The sequence below is a fragment of the Cotesia typhae genome, unplaced genomic scaffold (genome assembly GCF_013202065.1).
Source record: "Cotesia typhae breed Kobodo isofemale line unplaced genomic scaffold, CoteBio_Ctyphae contig_69, whole genome shotgun sequence".
Lineage (NCBI taxonomy): Eukaryota > Metazoa > Arthropoda > Insecta > Hymenoptera > Braconidae > Cotesia > Cotesia typhae.
This window is the reverse complement of record NW_027423763.1, coordinates 1,952,490-1,970,016: the sequence shown is the minus strand read 5'-3', so window position 1 is coordinate 1,970,016 and position 17,527 is coordinate 1,952,490. Positions and strand designations below refer to the sequence as shown.

At 29.3% G+C, this 17,527-nt stretch overlaps 1 protein-coding gene across 11 annotated transcripts in view; it reads left to right on the top strand.

The window, feature by feature from the left end:
* Positions 1 to 317: 317 nt before the first annotated feature.
* The window catches only part of Sei (potassium voltage-gated channel seizure), a 38,242-nt gene continuing 21,032 nt past the window's right edge, over positions 318 to 17,527 (top strand). For 4 of the 11 annotated variants that reach the window (XM_074251162.1, XM_074251164.1, XM_074251160.1 and 1 more), the window contains exons 1-7: positions 323 to 1,899; positions 4,577 to 4,807; positions 11,176 to 11,334; positions 12,072 to 12,225; positions 15,427 to 15,634; positions 15,776 to 16,025; positions 17,258 to 17,329. In XM_074251162.1, coding sequence (XP_074107263.1) covers positions 1,824 to 1,899; positions 4,577 to 4,807; positions 11,176 to 11,334; positions 12,072 to 12,225; positions 15,427 to 15,634; positions 15,776 to 16,025; positions 17,258 to 17,329 — 1,150 coding nt within the window. In that variant the 5' untranslated portion in view covers positions 323 to 1,823. Of the gene's footprint in view, positions 1,900 to 4,576; positions 4,808 to 11,175; positions 11,335 to 12,071; positions 12,226 to 15,426; positions 15,635 to 15,775; positions 16,026 to 17,257; positions 17,330 to 17,527 lie in introns of all 11 variants that reach the window. The other 7 variants (XM_074251170.1, XM_074251166.1, XM_074251161.1 and 4 more) reach the window with 7 other exon arrangements.

Below are 17,527 nucleotides of genomic sequence, written 5' to 3'. Positions count from 1 at the left end.
CTACCAGAACGAAAACTCACCGATAGGCAAACAAAATATCATCTAAATAAAAATAAAAACCGTGTTAATTGTTTGTTAAATTTATCAATATTACTATGATATATTTTTTTCTTCTTAATAGTAAGATAGTTAAAGTTACAATGTTGTATCTAAGTTGTCTAATTTTTTTTTTCTGTCTCATTGTTTAATCTCTACACTTTTCGTTTTTTACTTTTCGCGCCGGTGGGGGATTTAAATCTGCGGCTGCGTTAGTATTTATACGCATGCGCAACTGTCGCGCAACGCACAAAATATGTAGACAAACGAGAGCAAGTTAGGACTAAAAGTAAGACTCGGGCTCAGGATTCGCGTTAGCTGTTCCGTCGTCGCACTTTAGCCGTCAAGCCGACATCATCGGCATAATAATCTTACGTTGACGGCTTAACTTTTTAAGTAAAATATTTATTATTAATTAATAAATAACTTAAAAAATTAATAGAAAAATATGTGGACAGTTGAGTGAAAATTTTTAAGTGGTCATTTTGTTTTTTTTTTTTTTTTTTTCGTTTTCGTTTTCGTTTTCATTTTCTCTTCATCTATTTGTTATCATTTTTAGTCTACAATTGTTAATAATAACAATGAGAGACAAAGTGTTGAAGAAAAAGAAAAATAAACTGGTTGTTGATGGTGCTGAAAATCAAGTACAAAAATAAAACATGCCCCTGAGAGGCTGCCGATAGTAATGCACAGCTGACCAAGCGGTCACTTGAACATCGAATCTAAATAATAAAAAAATTTATACATAAAACAATTAATTAACTTAACGTTACTTTGTTATTTAGAAAGCCACACGTGCCTCAGGTTTGTCACGTATCAATTTATAAATTTGTTGTTTTTAATTTTAAATAGAAAGAAATAAAAATAATTAAAAATAAAATTAAAATATTAAAAGAATAAGCAACGAAAAAGTGGAGGATTATATACAACAAATAAACAAAAAAGAAAAAAAAAAATGACGAGGCAAGTCATCATTTTAAATCACGTTTCAATCTTTAAAGACTACGAACCTACATTGTGGATCGATTTACATGTGGAGGTTTACTTAAACTCTCTTGATTATAAATCAAATTTCATAAGGGTCCAGAACCTAGTAAAAAAGACGACATACAGTCCTAGATTTCTAGACTGAACATTTTATTTATTATTTATGATCAAAATAATAATATTTACAATAAACCGACAATCACACAGTGCATTTATTTTTCCGTATTTTAATAATAATTACTATCGGATTAAACAATTACACTAGTTAATAACAGTCAAGGTAAACTAACCGAAAATTAAAAAATAATAAATAAAAAACGGGTTGTCGAATAGATAAAAATTATTATTTACTAATTATCGAAAAAAAATAGTTGATTATTAGAAGATTTAAAAAAAAAAATCTTGGCAACGGATAATACTAAATATTCCCTGCGACGCTTTTTCGAATACACGCATTCACATCGGCCTTCAGCTATTAAATTTTATTTTTCAGCAAATGCTTTTTAACTATTTGCTCTACGTGTCTTTTATATAAAAAAAAAATTTTTTTATTTAATAATAATAAAAATAATATAAATAATAATTTTAATTATTAAATGTAAATAAGTAATTATTATGCTCAATTCGTGCTGTGCTTTTTTACATACTCTTAACAGTGAGTGTTTATTTTAGTAGTGCGTAGTGCCGAAACTCTTGTTATTCATATTTATATTTAAATATTTAATTATTGTTTACGGCTGTTGTTGATATTGCCAGTTATTAGTAGGTAAAAGTGGTCCAAAAGGACATAAAAATAAGGGATGCCTGTCAGAAGGGGCCACGTTGCACCAAGGACCACCATTATCGAAACCATCATTAGAAAATTTGATACTCATGGTAACCCATTATATTTATTATTTTTAATTTATACTTTTACGTTCCATTTATAAACAATAATTAACATAGTAATTTTTTATTATCATTACCATATTACAATAGTCAAAAATCTGAACCATTTTATTAAGTATTTTCACATTTTATTGAGTATTTGTAAAATTTAGATTTTAATTTTAAAAAATCCAGATTTAAATCTCGAAATCGTATTTTTTCGTGTGAGAAATCAATTTAAAAAGAAAAAAATACTGATAATTTACAATTATATTTAAAAATAAATCATTTACTTGCAGAAATTTTGAACTGTCAAAAAAAAAAAAAAACATTTCACAATATTTACTGACAGTAATTCATCAAAATAAAATTGATAGATTACGTACACGTACGCAACATAAATTAAATTTATTAAACCTGTAAAAATTTAAATATATTTCAAAATAAAATAAAAAAAGTAACATCATGACAGACAAAATTGATTATCAATAAATATATAAGTAAATGAATAGAATAATTTAAAAAATTGTATGGTTGATATATAAATCAATTTTAACCTATCATGAATCATGATACACCGTATTAACATTTAGTGGCCTTGACCGTGTAATTCTCCTGTTAGATTATAAAAATTTTAATGACAAAAATAATCAGTATTTACGACAAACTGTAATTTATCTGAATAGCCCTTTTTATAAATTAATACTTAGTACCAACACCGTCTATATAATAATAATAATAATAATAATAATAATAATAATAATAATAATAATAATATGTTACAATAGCGTTATCACGAATTGATTACTTAAAATTAATTTATCAATCACATCAATTAAATAAAAAAAATGAAAATAAAAAAAAGACAATCCGGATTACTCGGAAGCTAATCGAAATAGACAGACGGATAGATTTCACCGCATCCGTACAAGTTTTAACGTAACATATGTACCGACTCTAATACCTTAAAATTTATATTCTAAATGACAATTGTCCTCTTTTTTTTCGCTCTTTTTTTCTTTTCATATCTCTTGTCTTAATGTTAATTTCAACTAATGGCTTCTAATCCGACATTTATTAAACTGAAAATAAAATATTTTATCCCTCGGCTAAGGCTTCGACTTTGCCGCTATAATAATAATAATAATAATAATAATAATAATAATAATAATAATAATAATAATAATAATAATAATAATAATTATACAGATAGATACCTGAAGGTTTATTATTTCCATAGTATTAAAGCTGATTAACATGAATAATTATATCTATTTTGGGCAATACCGGAAGGATATTTTCAGTAGTACAAATTCGTCCTCGTTGGTGAGTACTATGTCCGCATGATTTTCCCGCATCGTGGCAAATACGTGACCTCGGAACCGCCAACACGCTCGCCCCTGCCCGCAAATCCACGACCCACTTATCATTATTATTATTATTATGATTATCATCAATATCGGTATTATAATATAAATATATGTTATATAAAATATTAAAAACAAACAATTGTTTAATATACACCTGAGTCGGTGTCAATAATAATGTATATAATCGTGAATATGAAATCTAGTGACACTTTGACCGTTTTATTCAGGGCCTCATAAAATAAAAAGTTGGAGAGGTAGAGGTAGAGAACAAAAAACCAAAATGTGCAAGGACTTAAAAATAATGGTAATGGCCTTTTTTCATCTACGAATATATTCTTCATGTGTCACTTTAATTTAAGCTTTATTATTATTATTATTATTATTATTATTATTATTATTATTATTATTATTATTATTATTATTATTATTGATATTTTAGAGATAGAGGTTTTCAATTTTGTGGCGACAAACCACAATGAAATATATAGCCAACGGGCTGCATAGAGAGGAAGGTAGCTCTAAAATGTAATGGAACCCAATACAGATATTAGAAATATCGTAGGTGATATCAAAATATGAGAATATGAGTAGAAGAGCTCACGAGCTCATTGCGGCTCGACCACGATAAATTTATCCTGTGTACTGCTGTTACTGCTGACGATGAGTTTGGCAGTAAGCCAAACTTTTTAAATTTCATTTTTAAGCTACTTCTTCTACTATAATGTCAGTTTACTTTTTTTTTTTTTATATTATAATATATTACTAACCATCAGAGAATCCAATTGATTTGCATTTTTCTTTGATTCTGCGATCTAACGCTAAATTTAAATTCATTTCTATTTATCTTTTTATTGATAAAAATTATTATTTAATTAAAATTATAATTTTTTTTTTTTTTTTTTTTTTTCTTCTTACAAACGTATACTAGCGTTTAGTACGTAAATAAATAACAAATTTATACAACTTTCACATAAGTATACTTCCGTTTTATATATATTATTATTATTAAAGTAAATATAGAACAAAATTTTCAAGGTCTCATTGTAAATAATTTTTTAAATTTTAATTAAAAAACCAAAAAATTAATGTTAAAATAAAAGCATGTCTGCAGACATTACACGAGTTTATGATACCAAAAATATTTAATAGCTGTTCTGGCAGTATTATTTAGGGCGAAGGTCATACAACTATTCAACCGGAAATTTTCCAGAGTCTGTAAAAATAGAAAAATACATTTTTATTTATATTGTAACAAATTTTAATGTAAATATAGGTCAATATATAAATAACAAAATTATTGTATTAAATATTTACAGATAGAAGTTTTTTGGTAGCCAACGCTCAACAAGGACTATGTCACATTATTTATTGTTCGGACGGATTTTGCCGGCTTACCGGATTTTCGAGGGCGGAGGTGATGCAACGACCAGCCGTTTGCGATTTTCTTCATGGACCAATGACCTCACCTCATGCTATTGCTGCATTACGCGAAGCATTGATTGCAGGCGCTGAAAAACATTTTGAAATTCTTTATTACAGAAAAGACGGTGAGTTTTTTTTTCGTTTAAAAACTTGGAGTATAAAAAAATATTGTCTAATTATAATTATATAATTGTTTTAATATTAATATTTAAAAAAAAAAACCATCACGATTTAGCCGTAGTGACCTTAAGAATGACGAGATCGATAGCCACTGTATAATTTATTATCCCTGTATATATGTGTCCAAGTTGCCTTTGCTTGTCAATACTATCTGCGTTATTATACGTGACCCATGACCCTTTATCCCTTTAATATACTTTTTTTTTATCATTATTATTTGTATCTGGGAAAAAAAAAAATGAGCCAATATCACACCCAAAACTAAAACAATCTATATATCGACGACAATCTGACGACAACTCGAATCATTCATGTTATTTATATGTATATAACGTTATCTCATGTTACCCAATCTCACTCACACGACATTCAAGCTTTTCTCGCTACTTATTTATTCAAAGTAAAATCGGTCTCTGTAAGCCATCCGCTTAACCGTTTAACCGTCGCGACTAATATAACCGAATTACTATCGGGATTATAACCAATAGAAAATAGAAAATTTATCCCGGGTATTTTTTTTTTTTTTTTTTCCCCTCAATATTATTAAATGATAAAAATCGTGCAAATAAATAGAAGAAGCAATTAAACTAATTACATTGCTAAAAGTAATTGAAAAGTAATTAGATTTATTTAATTTTAAAAATGAATTTCTTATTTAACGATTGGTGATTTGCATACACAATACATAAAAGAAAATTCAACCACCTGTTACCTACACTGTTTTTCACACATTATTTACATACATTTTATGTACATCTATAAACATTGGCGTAATTTGTTAGCGAATTCCTTTATTTTAAATTAAAATTAAAAGTTAGTTTAAAAAAATATGGTCTCTGATCACTTATTATTATTATTATTATTATTATTATTATTATTATTATTATTATTATTATTATTGAATTAAATTCTAAGTAGGTATATAATTTAGCTAATACCGGAACTCGGGCACTAAAAATAATCCAATCTTTCACTGATGAGTATAAACAAAAATAACCGAATGGAAATTAAAAATAATAAATTAGTAATTTCATCGTTGAGTTTTAGTATTCAGTACATTATCATTTATTTTTTTCTTTTTCATTCTCGTTCCCAGTAAAAATAATATCAAACAAATAACCAAATGAATAGTATCTTGTTTAAACAAAAGTTTTAATGAGAGATATAGTCGGCAAGTTGAAGAGCATGCATATCTAGCTTAGTAACACAATTCAAAAGGAGGACAGACGCGAGTTATGTCTCTTATAATCTTTAATACTTTTTAAACTCAGTCTTAACACGTGTTGAAAAAAAAAAAAAAAAAAAAAAAAAAGGCCGTCTCTGCAACTTCCCGCTAAATTCAATTTTCACACGCATGCGATTTTGTTGCTAGTTGCGATGTTTTTGAGCTCTTCGAGAAAAATAATAACAATAATAGTATATACGATCTGTATTTTGATCGACCCGGATACTTTACCAATTCAGTATATTTATATGTGATGCTATTAAATAGTAAGTATGGTGTATGAAGAATATATTAGTAGATGAAACAAAACGTATATTATATACATATACATACCAATAAAACGTCACTGGGGCAATGCACTCACGTGGTAGTGACGTCACGAGGCCGATAGCACCGTCATCGACCAATTGAGGAAGCAGCCGTTGACCCAAACTACTGCTCTCGGATTTACTGTGTGTAGTCTTTTAACTATTTACATTAATTTTACAAAATCATCACCTTATTCTAAATCATGAATTTTTTTTTTTTTCTAAATTAATTATTTTAGCTGTACACCTTATCCGGGTATTATTGTTTTGTTCGCTTGCCAAATTCTAGTGACAACGATAATATTTGTAGCAGCCTTACCTGTGCTAGGTGGCTAGTTTGCTCAGACTCCCACGCATCCCTTTAATCTACGAGAAACAACAGTGTGTGTCTGGTATTTTTTTATAAGCCAATCGGGATTCAATATTTTAACAATTAATGTTAAATTTTTTTTTTTTTTTAAAGATGAAAATACAGATTTTTTTATCTGCTTAATTTTTAATAAGCCAAAAAAATATTATAGTGTAAATATATATATATATATATATATATATATATATATATATATATATATATATATATATACACTAGTCACAAAAATTAAGGGATATAAAAAAAATTCCAAATTTTTTGGTGATTTTCAGCGAGCTGTAACTCCGAGGAAAATGATCGCACAGAAAAAAAAAAAAAAAAGCAAATTGTAGCTCCAAGTGTCTAGTTTTTAGATATGACCATGAAAATTTTTTGTCATCGTCAGGTCTGGAGAAATCCTAAGAAAACTACTGAAAAAAATTTTTCGAAATTTTTTTCGTCTTAAAAAGGTCTACGGGCTTCAAAAAAATTTTTTCGATTGTTTCGTTTAAAAGCTCTTTTAGTAAATTTAATACCCTTTAATTTGACGTAATCAAAAAGCCTGTACGATAATTTGCCGCGGAGTTATCTTCAATCAAAGCAAAAAGTTTTTTTGACTTTGGAAATCAATAACTCTGGAAATAATGACCGTATAGGAAATCGAAGGAGGGTTTTGAAAACTACACAATATTCTCTATAAGAAAACGTAAACCGCTTTTGAAGAAAAAATTTTTTCGAATTGAAAACTCGGACTGAAAAAAGACAAAAATTCGCATAATTAAGGATATTTGGATAACTTGGTATAACTTTGGATAAAATGGATGAACGAAGGATATCGTTGGTAATTTTTAACTTCAAAGTGTCCCCTAAAATCCCTAAGAAATTCAAAGCGCTGCGATTTTTTGTTCATAGTGCCCAGAAGCTTCAAATTCTGTGTTTTCGCAAAAATCACCATTATGAGCAATTTTGTGATTTTTATTCATTTTTCCATTGAAAAAAATTTTTTTTTTCAAAATTCTTTATTTTTTCGATCAAAGAGATTGATTTTTCAAGAAATTTGAAAAAAAAAAAATTTCAATTTTTTTCGAAAATTTTTTTCGAAATTTTCTCAATTTTTTTCGACTGTTGTTTTACCGCCGGCATTAGCATTACTCAAAGCGTACCACGTGGAGGTTGCTCGGTCGGATTTACGCTTCTCACACACACACACACACGCGCGCGTGTGTGTGTGTGTGTGTGTGTGCGTCTTTGTCTGCGTGTTTGTCTGTTTGCAGCTGCCAAATGACCTCTGTACGCACGGCAGTAACTGCTCAGTACCGTGTATTGCCACCTCTGTTCCGAATCACAGCTCGTAAACGCTCTTGCATGTTGATGCATCGTCGAATATCACGTTGCGAAATTCCTTGCCAACAACGTAACAACGCTTGAGTCAACTGATGAAGATTGTGCAGTTGCGGATAGTCTCGCCGCAATCGACGCCCAAGCATGTCCCAAACATGCTCAATTGGGTTCAAATCAGGACTCATCGCTGGATGATTAAGCGTTGTTACGTTGTTGGCGCGGAGAAAAGTTCGCGTACGAACTGCAGTGTGAGGACGAGCATTATCCTGCATCAAAATGAACCGTCTTGCCCCCATGCGTGTGCGCATAGGCAGGACGTGTGGCTCCAGAATTTCGTCGACGTACCTATCGGCAGTCAACGTCCCACGAACGATGACCAACGGGGTTCTGGTATTGAAGGACACGCCTGCCCACACCATGACTGATCCACCATTGAAAGCTGTAACTGGTCTCGTAAAACCATCCCGATCTCGTTCTCCACGACGGCGCCAAACGAGAGATCGTCTATCGCTGCCATGAAGACAAAATCGAGATTCGTCAGTCCATAATACACTGGTCCACTGTCTACGACCCCAATGGTGATGATCATGAGCATAGGCCAATCGGGCTCGGCGATGTCGTGGAGTGAGCATAGGCACGCGATTTGCGCGTCTATCGCGTAGTCCTTGCTCTCGAAAGCGATTTCGAACCGTCGATGCCGATATGTGTTGTTGGGGAGGACGTTGTCGACGATTGCGAAATTGAAGAGCGATCGTGTGGGCATGCGCAGTAGGGTTTCGACGAGCATCTCGAATGATAGCTCGATCATCACGCTCGGTAGTGATTCGTAGTCTACCTTGACCCGGACGACGATCGTAACTTTGAGTCGCGTTAAATCGGGCATAGGCCCGACTGATAACGGACTGGCTCACTCCCATAGAAGCTGCTACTTCCACCTGACTGTAACCCTCTTGAAGGAGGGTAACAATGCGAGCCACATCTGTGGCAGCTAAATGTCGACGAGGCATATCAAAAGGTGCTTATCAAAGAAAAGCTTACATAAAATTCACGTAAGGAATTTAGGCTAAAAAGAAAACGTAAAATTCAAGTTTTGTGTGAGGAAAAGCCGAACTCCGCGGGGGTATATCAATTTGTTTTTATTGAATTTTTAAAATGAGATTTAAAACTAAGGCAGTTGTAGCGGACAGAAAAAATTGAGTTAATTTTTTTGACAATAGTGAAGCATTCTGAAGACGATAAAAAAAAAAAAAAAAAAAAAAATTTTTGATAAAAAAATTTCGAAAAAATTTTCGAAAAAATTGAAAATTTTTTTTTTCAAATTTCTTGAAAAATCAATCTCTTTGATCGAAAAAATAAAGAATTTTGAAAAAAAAAATTTTTTTCAATGGAAAAATGAATAAAAATCACAAAATTGCTCATAATGGTGATTTTTGCGAAAACACAGAATTTGAAGCTTCTGGGCACTATGAACAAAAAATCGCAGCGCTTTGAATTTCTTAGGGATTTTAGGGGACACTTTGAAGTTAAAAAATTACCAACGATATCCTTCGTTCATCCATTTTATCCAAAGTTATACCAAGTTATCCAAATATCCTTAATTATGCGAATTTTTGTCTTTTTTTCAGTCCGAGTTTTCAATTCAAAAAAAATTTTTTCTTCAAAAGCGGTTTACGTTTTCTTATAGAGAATATTGTGTAGTTTTCAAAACCCTCCTTCGATTTCCTATACGGTCATTATTTCCAGAGTTATTGATTTCCAAAGTCAAAAAAACCTTTTTTGCTTTGATTGAAGATAACTCCGCGGCAAATTATCGTACAGGCTTTTTGATTACGTCAAATTAAAGGGTATTAAATTTACTAAAAGAGCTTTTAAACGAAACAATCGAAAAAATTTTTTTGAAGCCCGTAGACCTTTTTAAGACGAAAAAAATTTCGAAAAATTTTTTTCAGTAGTTTTCTTAGGATTTCTCCAGACCTGACGATGACAAAAATTTTCATGGTCATATCTAAAAACTAGACACTTGGAGCTACAATTTGCTTTTTTTTTTTTTTTCTGTGCGATCATTTTCCTCGGAGTTACAGCTCGCTGAAAATCACCAAAAAATTTGGAATTTTTTTTATATCCCTTAATTTTTGTGACTAGTGTATATATATATATATATATATATTAAGTACCTAAATAGAGTATGTAAAAGCCTGTTGCTTATTCTTATTAAATTACATAAAGTTGTTGGTTTTTCTTTTTATGAAACAAGTCTAGTATCGGTGTTGATCCTTGATCCTCAGTCAAAAGTAGTTAGAAGTAGTAAGAAAAAGTCTTGGTTGGGCGTCGACACTAGCTTCTAGCACAAGCACCCTCTACTTTACTCTTTTCGGATCGATGAACGTATTCCACAGCTTCCATTCCATGCAGCATCGCACCAGCAGCTCTCTATCCGCTACCCTGCTTACTTAAAATTTACACGACCTCCGTACATTCACCTTATTTTCAATACTTGATTTTATATTTATTTTTTTATAAAATTTTAACGTGCAGAAACTTTATCTTTATATATTGTAAAATATTTCTAATGAAAATAAGAAATTACTGGTTGGAAAAATTTATTTATAATTTATCGATATGCAAAATTTGACACTATGAAATATTAAAAAGTAATATTCAATTAAATGTATCTATATTTAAAAAAAAAAAAAAAAAAAAAAAAAATAGTCATTAAATTATGTAGGTTGGGAAAGGCTATTCATGTATACATTTGTTTATTTTTTATTTTTTTTCCTTCCATTGATTTTTTGCTGCATATCATGATGTTCTATAAACGGAAGTCTATCGACAAGAATTTCCAGGTTGCTATTATTCTCTCATCTACTCTTTCTCCGACGCTATTAACTACCATTCACATGTAATTACTCTGTATTATGAATTATTACACACAATATGGATGTTTAAATATGTATAGAAGAGTAATTATATCTATACTCTTATTATAAATGGATATTTTATTAGTTAATTACAACAGATATCATTTATTTTTTTACTAAACTATTGATTATTTTGAAATTCGTAAAATAAATGAATAAAAATAAATTTCAGGTACAAAGTTCTTGTGTAGCGAGGTTATTGCTCCAATAAGAAGCGAGGTGGATGACATCTGCTTGCAGATTATCAACTTTGAAGATCTTAGTGCTCAGCCACCCCCGCCACCAGCTGTGCCTCCCCCTTCAACAACTAATAATCGTCTTGCTACCCGATGTAAGTTAATATTATCTATATTATTATGATAAATTGATAGATGTACTGTATATTATTTAATTTAAGGAGATAAGTATAACAAAAAATGATTAAGGGCAAAAATACTTAAAAAAAAAAAATAAATAAAGGATATATAATAGATAAACTAACACATATTTTTGTTGATCGCGTTTTCGTTTTCGTTTTCGTGTTCGTATTTGTATTCGTATTCGTACTTATTCGCACGGCAGACTATTTTTAGAGTTACCTCCGCAACGTTGTCGGCTAGCTGGTAAACGCGTTTAAATCGTTAACCCTGACCTGGTAATAAATGTTACAGTTGTTACTGTTATTATTGTTGTTGTAAATTTGTAAATTTGTAAATGTACTTTGAAAATTTTTTTTATCATTGTCGAATTATAGTATTATTTATTTATTATTTATATTTCTTTACGACCAACCGATATTAAAATTTAACCGCGTTCTATTTATTTATCACAAACTTTAATATACTTTGTTATTTTCTCAGCCAACACGTGTATTACGGATAACTTTGGTGTAAACAACCAGATCACGTGTTGATGATATTAATTTTTTTTTTCTTCCATCTAATTGAGATCAAGCGGAATATTATTTATTTATTTAATCTATTCACTCGAGATGAGTTGAGAGAAGGATATATAATATTTATTAGTTATTATTATTTATTAATTGAAATCAGTATTGATAATTAATTGTTTAAATGATGACTGTGACAGTTGATAGAGCCAGAGCATCCTTTCGAGCTGGATTGTCTAGAACTGGAGTAGTTGGTCCTCCGAGAGTTAGAAATAGACCGAGAGCTGCTTCAAATGTGCCACAGAGACAGCTTGCTGATGGGACCATTTTAGATGAAGAGGCTTCTGAAAATTGGTAAGTATATTTTATATTTATGCTTTTAAATTTACCATTAAATTTATATTTTTATTACAAAATGCGTGGGTATTTTAATATAATATAATATATGATTGCATAAATTTTACTTTTAAAGAGATTTTGTCATTTTATTACTAAATTTTTAAATTTACTAATTTATTAAAAAAAAAAAAAAACAATTCTTTAATTTTTTTAATCTTCTTCAAGTCCAAATATTACCCAAAATCTCAATAAATAATAATAATAAAAAACCATCTGGTTATCTATTTATATACAATAAGTACCGAATTCTTTGAAATATACTTTACACAAATCCACTCAATCTATTTTTTTTTTTTTTTTTTTTTTTGTTAAAATCGGTACCAATAATTTATAAGAATTATTACATTCAGCCGGTAGCGCCAAGTACTTGATAAAGGTGTTTTTTCTTTTAAAACTTTATGAGACTTTTAAATATCAGCTTAAAAAAAAATTAAGACTTGTTTTAAAAGTTTTCAGTGATTTAAAAATTTTTTTTTTATTTCAGCAAGTACTTAAAATGACCAACTCCTAAATGGAGATATATATATATATATATATATTTTTTTTTTTTTTTTTTCATATTTCTTTACTTAACTGAGTGTTCGCCAGAATATTAGAAAACAAAAGTTTCATCTAAAAGTAAACAAGGACACGGTTCCAATCTGAGTAGACAGTTATTTTAAGTTTGATAAAACAATGAATTTACTGTATATATGCATATTATCGGTTATTTTTTTTATCTCTTTTCATTTTGAGCTTATCATTATCAATCGTTACAAATATTGATTGAAAATAAATAGACTACAAAATACTTTTCGTGATAGCATATATTTTTGGAATTTCATTGTATTTATTTAATAATAATTTTTTTTTTTTATTATAGTAATTTATATTAAGTTTTACAGAGCGCTTTCGAGCATTATTGAATCTATGAAACACAAGTAATACTTGTGTAAATTGTTTTTTTTTTTTTTTTTTTTTTTCCTTTCTTAACTCTAATAGTAATGAAACCAACAGTATTTCCTTATTTTTAACGTTTACACCCCCTACCACTCCTACCCGATTTAAACGGGTCGTGAGATCTCGATTTCCACGGTCTCTTTTCCAACACGCGATCGATCCGACAACTAAAAACTACGACATTTTTCTTTGCTTGTAAATAGAAAATAAAAGTTGATATAAATTACTCTTTACCACGCATTTGTTATTCCCTTTTTCAGACACTATTCTCTTTCTTTATTCATTTTCATGTATTAAAATTCACTCTGTTTTTCTCCTCCTCAAATATTTATATTTTCTCAAAGTTTAATTTATTTAATTGTCAGGCAAATAGTAGGCAAATAGTAGCCGAGTGATTTAGTGATTATTACTATTAAGTAACAATTACTATAACAAAGTTAATGTCTGAATGATTGATAAAAGTTGAGAAAAAGATTTAAAAATATATATATATATATATATATATATATATATATATATATATATATATATATATATATAATTTATCATCTGATATTTAGAATAGATTCCCTAGTTGGTTACTGAATATTATGAGAATGAAAATAGCAGGGGTTTATTAAACTCCAACAGATCGTAAAAATAAAATATCATCTCATCAACTTGTTATATAACTTGATATATCCAAGTACCTAATTAATAGCAATAACATTTAATACAATTTATCCCAATTTATTGTATATTTTTTAGGAGATTCTTTTATAAATAAGAAGGAAGGGGAAGGGAGAGATGCAAAAATAAATTGGGTACATTATTGTGTGGTAACTAATAAAAATTAAATGAAATTTATTTGCTCTTAAAATAGCCAGGCATTTAGATATTATAATTAAAAGTATATATTTGTTTAAATTAGACATTGGTGATAAAAACTAATGCGAGCTCTGGGGAAATTAATACGTTCATCATTATTTTTTCGATTGATTAAATAGTCCGTTTTACAGAGCACACTAATACATACAAGTTAAATAAAAGTTTGGATATATTTTATTGAACAATGGTGATGATGATAATAATAATAATAATAACAATATAAAAAGTATTGCATATAGTATTAAGTATATAAGTATAGTAAGTAGTACGTAAAGTCACAAGTCAGACATGCAAGTAAAGCAAGTAAAACAAGTAAAACAAGTAAAGCAAGTAAAGCAAGTTAGTGTAGTGTTAACGCTCGCTGACACTGACATCAAGTACAATAGCTACAAAACAACTCGCTATAGATAATACCGACGCATATTATTTAGAAATAGATAGATCGAGTGACATGACAAATCAGTAACAAAGAAAAAAAGTAATTTCTTCGAGAATACTACTGAAATATAGTAGTATAGCTAAAGAGTGGATCACGCAACGATTAAATAATCAAGACCCTGAATAAACCTCCTATTGTATAAATGTTAACCGGACGTGTCTTTGACAGGAGAACATACTGTCCAAATGACAGACACACTAACTTAACCAATTAAAGTTAAACTTTAAACCATAACTTATTTCCCCAGATACAGAGCTTTGTTCAAGGTCTCACAAATAATCAACTAAATAAACAAATACAAGCTATTTATCGTTTTGATCACGCAAACAAATTTATTAAATAGTAAATAGTGTTAAATTTGAAAATTTTTTAATTTTTAAATTATAAAAATAAAAAATGTCATCGAGTATTTAGCTGATAAACTTTTTTTAGTTATTAGTTAATAATATATATGTAATAATTTAATTGACACTGAGTATATATATGAAATATAGTTTTAGTATTAGTAGTAGGAGGCTCTAGAAAACTCTAGCATGATTAACAATATCTGAAGGCTGAAAGTTTCTATTTCAAAGACGTAAAAATTAAATTTCGTATAACTGTTAACTGTGAAACAAAGAAATTCTCAACAAACTTTTGACTAAACATTGCAGTTAATGTTGTACGTCATGTACATATTATCGATTGATATGGACTCTGACCTAACACTGACACACTTGGCGATCCCGAGACCGGTTGACCTCCGACCTCATGGCGTCTCTTTATCGATCATTTTCTATCATTGTTCTGTTTTTTATCACTATCATTATTATTTTTTTTTTCTTTTTTTGAACACAATTTCAATCTACTAAAACTAAATGATCTTGATAATAAATATTATTATTATTATTATTATTATATAAATATTTTAGTCCATTAACATGCGGGTCGCCGACAATGTTAGAATCTTGGGGTTCTGCGCGAATCGGAACGCCACCACCATCAACAATAGCTCCATTACCATTGCCACCGAGTAACAGCAACCATGGATTGTCAACAGGGCTTGGAGCTACAACTCGTCCAACAACAACAACGACCGTTGCTACCGCGCCAATCGCCAGTCCCGAAGGAGTAAGCGACGTCAGTAAATCTTATATATAATAATAATTTAAAAAAAAAAAAAAAAAAAAAAAAACCTAAATTTATATAATATAATATTATTATTAGTATATGTAGGTATATATGTAAACATATATATTAAAGTAAAGCAATTTTCAATAGATTTCACCAAAGTCTGGTATCTGGGATGGCACGAATTGCTCACCAGGAAACGGTAATGATGGACCGTCAAGAAGTGTATCACATGCTGCAAGTCTGGATGCCATTTCAAGGAGGATGGTCAAGTCCGACATGTCACGAATACCATGTAGGAGTCTCACTTGCAGTGTTCGTAAGTCCCCTGTGTGTTTTCCTTTCGTAAATATCCTACATATCCTACAAATATATACATATATCCATCTATCTATAAAAGGTACATTTCCTGTCTAAGTATTATTATAATGTTGTTAATATGTGGGCTTGTGATGATGATGATGATGATATTCTTTGTTACCGTAGTTGTCACAATCCTTCTTGTGTTTCGTATTCGATGTCACCTATTTTTATTTTTATTCCTTTTTCTTTGTCTTTTTCGTTTTCTCTATCCAGTCTCACTTTCCCAATGTTTGCATTTATATATGTTGTTTTTGTAAACATTACCGCTTATTAATTTCAGGTAGTAAGTAAAATGAGATAAAATCATAAATATATTGTCAACAAATCTAGAGGTCACTTTTTTATCATGTATTCCTGATAACAATTCTAGCCTTGAATGATATATAGAGAAATGCATTATCTTTTGTTTTTTTTTTTCTATTTTCAACCTCAATTAAATTGAAAAACAGAAATTACAAATTGTAGTTTTGCTATCATTATTTTTCTTTAATGTATCAAAAGTTACTCGAAAATAATTTTGATATTAATTTATTCACTGACAGAAAATTTATGTTGACTCTCGAGATATTTTCTTGATCTGAGAATTTATTTTGGAAGACAAATGATTATTTTGCTTTAAAAATTTCTTGTCTTGATTTAGATTTTCTTGGCTTAAGAGCTATATTATCTCCAATCGATACATTTAGTTTTTCAACCAAAATAACATTATCGTTTAAAAAAGTTAAAATAATTCATCAAGGTATATTTCAAAAACTAAATAGTCTTTAATTGTTATCCCGAAAAAATATTATTTCTTGGAAATAAGTAAATTAATAACTCAAAAAAAAAGCCATTGTTAACACAAGTCGGTAACATCTTGAATCAATGTTATCGCCTATCTTGAACCAAGAGACAAAAATTATTGAAAGAAATATATCTATATCTAGTTTCAAGAGTTTAAATTTTGAAGAAAAAAAGTATCTTGAATCAAGATTGTTCTTCTATCAGTGATTTAATAGTTTTTATGAGGAATAAATAAGCGGTAATAAAATAATGTGTATCTTTAAATCAAGTGGTGTAAAACGTTGAATAAACAGCATTAGATATTACGATGTTATTATAGAAAGATGAAAAAAAACAATTAAAACCGGTATTAATCTAGGGTGACCTCGAATCAATTTTTAGAAAATAGTAAAAAATAAAAAATAGTAAACTGGATTTTATAAGATTAAATAAATAAAAGTAGGATCTCGATTAAAATTGAATGAAAACTGAGATAAAATATTCTAGTACCTAATCGAGGAAGTGAATGCGCAACCGGGCTCGAGCGGTGGCCGGCAACGGTCGATAATCTCATGGAAGGTAAAAATTAAACACAAAACAAAATCGACACAATTAATAATAAATACTAAACTCTCAAATAAATTTACATTCGATTCAATAACAAATTTTATCCCTTTTATTTTTTTTTTAATCAAAGTAACAAATTGCTAAATAGGATGCTATTGAAAAAACAAAAAAAAAAAACTACCCTTGTTATGTGATGTGTATATATATATA